The following is a 5,356-nucleotide window of genomic DNA, read 5'->3' as shown; positions in this document are numbered from 1 at the left end:
GACCACGTTTGCGATTAATTATGACGTCACAGCCAATCGTCAGGCGGGACGCATCGACGCTCTAGCTCGCCGTGCTCTCACTGCTCCGCTGCCGCGTAGAGCAGGTCCTCTAGCCCGCGGAACTGGCTGGCCACTCACGCCAGCCCCAGATAAGCCCCCAAGTCGAAGTACCGGACCCGGGCTTGGAATTCCGGATATTTGGGCTCCTTGGTTGCAGAGGCACAAGGCGTGCGTGGGAGAAGGGCTCGGGTTCTTTATGCTTAGGTCCAGGGACAGAATAGGAAGGACCCTTCAGTGGGGAGGGAGTTACTCTCTTTCTTTTATTAATACTCTCGTCCCCTTCCCAACCCTCGACCACCCGTCCATCATGGACCTCGCCAGCACCTGCTCCAGCTTTCAGTCTGACCTGGATTTCTGTCCGGATTGCGGCTCGGTCCTGCCTCTTCCCGGAGCTCAGGATACGGTCGCGTGTACTCGCTGTGGCTTCTCCATCAACGTGCGAGGTGAGGGGCGCGTACGCAGCGGCCCCGGCAGAGGGCCCAGGGTGGAAGGGTCAGAGGCTTTAGGACCTCAAGATCGGTTGGATTGAAGAGGGGGACCCTAAAGCAGGGTATCAGGCACTTTTGGTCTTGGGTCGAAATCTGAAGGGAAGAATATAAGGCCTCCTGGCCAAACCGAGAGGGAGTTGTGGGTGTCAGCCCTCTCCAAACCAACTCTTACTGCCTGCGCAGACTTTGAGGCGAAGGTTGTGAAGACCTCATTTGTGTTCCACAAACTGGGAACAGCCATGCCCGTGTCGATGGAGGAAGGACCTGAGTTCCAGGGACCCGTGGTAAGTGAGTGACATGGAGGACTGGCCGCGTTAGGAGGGTGGGAAAGAAACGAAGGGGGTATTGCACAGATCTGGAGTGTTTTGTACCCAATTCTAAGAGGGAAGAGGGGTCTTTAAAACAGCAGTGTCTGAGGAGTGTGATAGCCTGATGTCTGTGATCAGTAGGGGGAATTATTAACCCACCAGTTGCTTCCCAGGTTGACAGGCGCTGCTCTCGATGTGGGCACGAGGGAATGGCATACCACACCAGACAGATGCGCTCCGCTGATGAAGGGCAGACCGTCTTCTACACCTGTACCAACTGCAAGTGCGTATCCTTTCCCTCCCCTCCGCCCTTTCTCAGTCTGTTTGCTACCTAAACAAATCCAGCGATTTACTTTTTGTACTGAATAAACAGTTGCTTTCTTTGGTCCCATCCCTCATTTCTGTACAGTTCAAGTAATAGGGAGATTTGTGGTCTTGTTTTTTTTTAAATTACACTTTTCTTATCCTTTTTATACCCAGTGAATTAAAGCTTTTAAGATATTTAAAAGGAAAGAAAAAAATACAGAAGGCAAGTATTGCTTGGTGATCAGTGTGTTATGTTGGAATCTTCCACTGCACTCAACATAGTTTTACTTTGGTGAGAATTACTCTTGAGTGATTTAAAGAACACGGAATAGTTCTAAGAACTCCTCTTTCTCTTTGGTGTTCTGCAGTTTCACTACAATATATCAAGATGTGGCTTCCTTTTATTTATTGTGTTTGGGATTTGTTGGGCTTTCTGAAAGTAAGGATTGATTTTTTTTTTCCAGCAACCTTGGAAAATTATCAGCCATATCTTATTGAGTATTGCCTTTCCCCTATGTTCTCAATTCTCACATTCTGGAGCTCTAATTAATTAGTTGTTTATTAGACCTTATCTTCTATCCTCCATTTCTCTCACCCTGCCTTTTATATTTTCCATCTCTTTTTATTCTGCCTCTGGGTAAATTCTTCTGGTCTTTCTTCCGGTTCACTAATTCTGTCTTCAGTTTATTTCAATTATTGTTACTTAAAAAAATTTTTTTGAGTTCTACTTGATTATTTTTCAAATCCCCTCCTCATTTTTAATAATTCACACTTCTTTAATCATATTTTAAATTGTTCCTTTTATTCTTAAAATATATATTACATTTAAATATACTAAACATGATATTTATATTCTGTCTGCTAATTCTCATACCCACAGTTTTTGTGGGTCTGATGCTGCCATCTGTTATTTCTACTGACTCTCATGGTGCTTCTTTTCTTTTGTGATTTTTGATGATAAGCTCAGATTTTTTAGAATTTGGACTATGGAATTCTTTGAGGCCTGGGGTGAAAGCTGTATTCTTAGCATTTGTGTTTCCTGTTCAGGTGTCTTGAGGTGCTAACAAGCTAGAATCACTTTAAATAAATTTTCAGCTTCATGTTTTTTGGAGCACACAGGTAGTATGAATTTGGACTGCAAATCCAATGTAAAGGCCAGCTTTTGGTTAGAAATTCTCAGGGGAGATTTTTTTTTTCTCCCTCTACCTAGTGAGACAGTCAAATTCCTCTTCTGAAGAGTTGGATTTTTTTTTTTTCTTGTTCCCTTTTATACAAAGAGGTAGCCCTTTGGGGGTCTCAAACTTATTCAGAGTATCTCCTATCAGACATTGTAGGTTTGTCTCTAGTTCACCCATGTGGCTATCAAAACAGCAAGGGCACCATGGTAGCAGGGGCTTCAGTTTTAACTTACCTGTCTAGATTCCTGGTTTTATATCATTTCAGCCAGTGTGAAGGTTGCCTTTACTTTCTTGCCTTCTCACCAATGGATTAAAAATATTTATAGTTAGATGTGCCTTTTGCAAATATTTTTTTCCCAGTCTGACCTATTTGTTTTCTTAACTTTTTATTTTTTTTAATGACCAGAAGTTTTTAATTTTTATGAGTTCTAGTTTATCCTTTTTTCTTTTATGGCTAGTGCTTTTTGTTTTCCTAAGAAATCTTGACATACTTCATAATTTGCAAGATATATTTTTAATCCCAACATTTTTAGTTGTCTTGAATTTGTGGAGGGTTGTTTAGGGGAACTAGTCCTCCACGGTCATAAATGAAAGTCTTTCTTGATTATTTAATTGATTGTCTTATCTTACACTGCTAGAACTTCTTCGTTGGGTCAATATAACAAGTCCTTTCTTTCTCTATAGGTTCCAGGAGAAGGAAGACTCTTGATTTTTTTCTGAGCGACTCAACAATCTCTCCTTCTCTTCCTTGGAAGGTGAAAGATACTGGGTTCTTAGATCCTTTGTCCATCTCCTGATTGCGGTGTTTTGCTCCCAGAGGAAAAGCAGATCATCATGTGGGGATTACCGTTGTCCCCAGAGTACTCCTACCCTAGTTGAGTTTCCTTTATTAAAGTTATAGTTTTCTATAAGAGCCAGACGTATGTATGTTATTTATAATCTGTCTTCTTCCAAAAGAAATTTTTGTTAGCTTAGAGAGATATATTTTTCCTTTCAACAAATATATCAGCTACAAAAAGAGAATATAAATTAGTACAACAAAAAGAAAAAGGGAAAAAAATAAATAAAACAAAAAAACAAGGACATAAAAATGGAGCCAGGAATGAGGTTAATATAAAAAGGCAATTATAAGTACTCCCTCATTATCTAAATCTATTTGGTTCCTGAGTTTAGGGAAACAAAGAGTGGGAGTTTGGATAGTGGGAGGTTCAACAGAAAACTTAACCAGATTCAGTTGATATGTAAGTCTGGACAATAAAACAATCTGACACTCAGAGATACAGGTGGACACTTTGGAAATTTTTTTTATTGCTCTTGAGATAAATGTAATATATGTATATATATTTTACATTGTAATAGATTCATATATAGAAAGGTAGAAAGAAAAAAGTAAAAATCAAAAGGAATCCCATTCCACAGAGATATTTGGGTTTTTTTTTAAATGGGATTTACTATACATGCTGAGTTGTATCTTGCTTTTTTCAGTTCAAACCAGAAACTTAAAAGGGAAGCAAATGCTTAGTCCAGGCACAATAAACATTCAAATTTCAGTCTGGGAATGCTGATTCCTGCATTCCTTGGTTTAAATGGCGACCAAGAGGTGATGGTAACGATTATCTTTTAATTGTGCGGCCCTTTATATATTGCGAGCTCTCTAACATACACTGTCTTGTTTGATCCCACAGCAACGTGGAGGGATGGGCAGGGCAGTTTTCTCCACTGTATGTTTGAACAGTTCTCCTGCCTCACTCCTGAAATCTAAAACAAATCTGTTCATGTTTCTACCCAGCTTTAAGCCTTTCACCGACTGGATAAAGTGCAAGTTTCTTAGCAAAGCATACAGGGCGTCTTATATAACCACGCCCACCTGTCAATCACCATTTGGAACTCCCCTTACATCCCTTCAGTATTAAACTGCATTTCCTTCAGTGCGCACAACTACGACTTTGTAAGCTGCTTTCTTTACCTAAAAAACCCATTTGTCTGCCTTCCTGTTCTCTTTTTGCCACTCTTGTGCTCCCTGAGAAACAAACACATATTTTTATCTTATAAACTGGCCTATATTGTAACTTATGACAATTTCTGTGCTTAATCTTACTCATCTCCACTCCAGAGCAAGGGTAGGCAGTATGTAACTAAATTCAGTTTCATAGATGAGACTTACATCTATGTTAATATTCCAGTGTCTTATATTTCTGTTAGTATTTATGCCAGTCTTTCCCGTTAGACTGGGAGCTAAAACGCAGGGTGTGAGTGTTTTATGCTCCTCCATCTTCAAGTTACAGCACAGTGAAAGGAAAAAATCCAAGTTGAAGATGCATTAAGCGCCCTGCTCGAACACCTACAGGCACAGGGCGAGGATTAAAACCCAGATTCTTTTTTTTCAAATAAATTTGATTTTTAAAATTTTATTTTTGGCTGCATACAGTATTTGTTTTGCTCTTTTTGGCTGCGTTTGGTCTTCGTTGCTGCGCTCGGGCTTTCTTTAGTTGCAGCGAGCGGGGGCTACTCTTCGTTGCAGTGTATGGGCTTCTCATTGCGGTGGCTTCTCTTGTTGAGGAGCACGGGCTCTAGGCATGTAGACTCAGTAGGCGTGCAGGCTCAGTAGTTGTGGTGCACAGGTTTCGTTGCTCCGCGGCATGTGGGATCTTCGCGGATCAGGGCTACGAACCCGTGTCTCCTGCATTGGCAAGCGGATTTTTAACCACTGCGCCACCAGAGAGGCCCAATCCAGATTCCTAATCAAGTGTGTTTCTAACTGCTCCCAGGTCTCGATTCTTTAATTCCCAAAAGAAACAATAAGAAAACGAAGCTAGGCCGTGGTAGGATCATTATTATTGCCCCTTAGTTTTCTCGGCGCTCCCACACAGCAAAGGGATGGGGGTGGGATGGACTCAGCTACTGGACATCTGAACCACGTGCGGTAACCAGTCTGCAGCGCCAAGCCCAACTCTATCCTCCTTGACCGCAGGTTCCAGCTCAATCTCTGTGGCGCATGCGCGTGCTGCACTTGCTC

At 41.7% G+C, this 5,356-nt stretch overlaps 1 protein-coding gene across 3 annotated transcripts; it reads left to right on the top strand.

The window, feature by feature from the left end:
* The first annotated feature begins 7 nt into the window (after positions 1-7).
* Positions 8-4,274, top strand: POLR1H (RNA polymerase I subunit H). Of its 3 annotated transcripts, none has more exons than XM_060163431.1 (5): positions 8-503; positions 732-832; positions 1,030-1,139; positions 3,025-3,095; positions 4,026-4,274. In XM_060163431.1, the coding sequence occupies exons 1-4, from the start codon at positions 257-259 to the stop codon at positions 3,047-3,049; spliced, it is 483 nt and encodes a 160-aa protein (XP_060019414.1). In that variant the 5' UTR covers positions 8-256; the 3' UTR covers positions 3,050-3,095; positions 4,026-4,274. The 3 variants fall into 3 exon arrangements, 2 of the variants coding, with proteins under 2 accessions (XP_060019414.1, XP_060019413.1); XR_009543028.1 differs by having other exon boundaries at positions 23-503; positions 3,025-3,214; positions 4,026-4,269; XM_060163430.1 differs by lacking the exon at positions 4,026-4,274 and having other exon boundaries at positions 23-503; positions 3,025-3,253.
* The last annotated feature ends 1,082 nt before the right edge of the window (positions 4,275-5,356 follow it).

This window comes from Lagenorhynchus albirostris, chromosome 10 (genome assembly GCF_949774975.1).
Source record: "Lagenorhynchus albirostris chromosome 10, mLagAlb1.1, whole genome shotgun sequence".
NCBI lineage: Eukaryota > Metazoa > Chordata > Mammalia > Artiodactyla > Delphinidae > Lagenorhynchus > Lagenorhynchus albirostris.
This window is presented reverse-complemented; position numbering and strand designations above follow the sequence as displayed.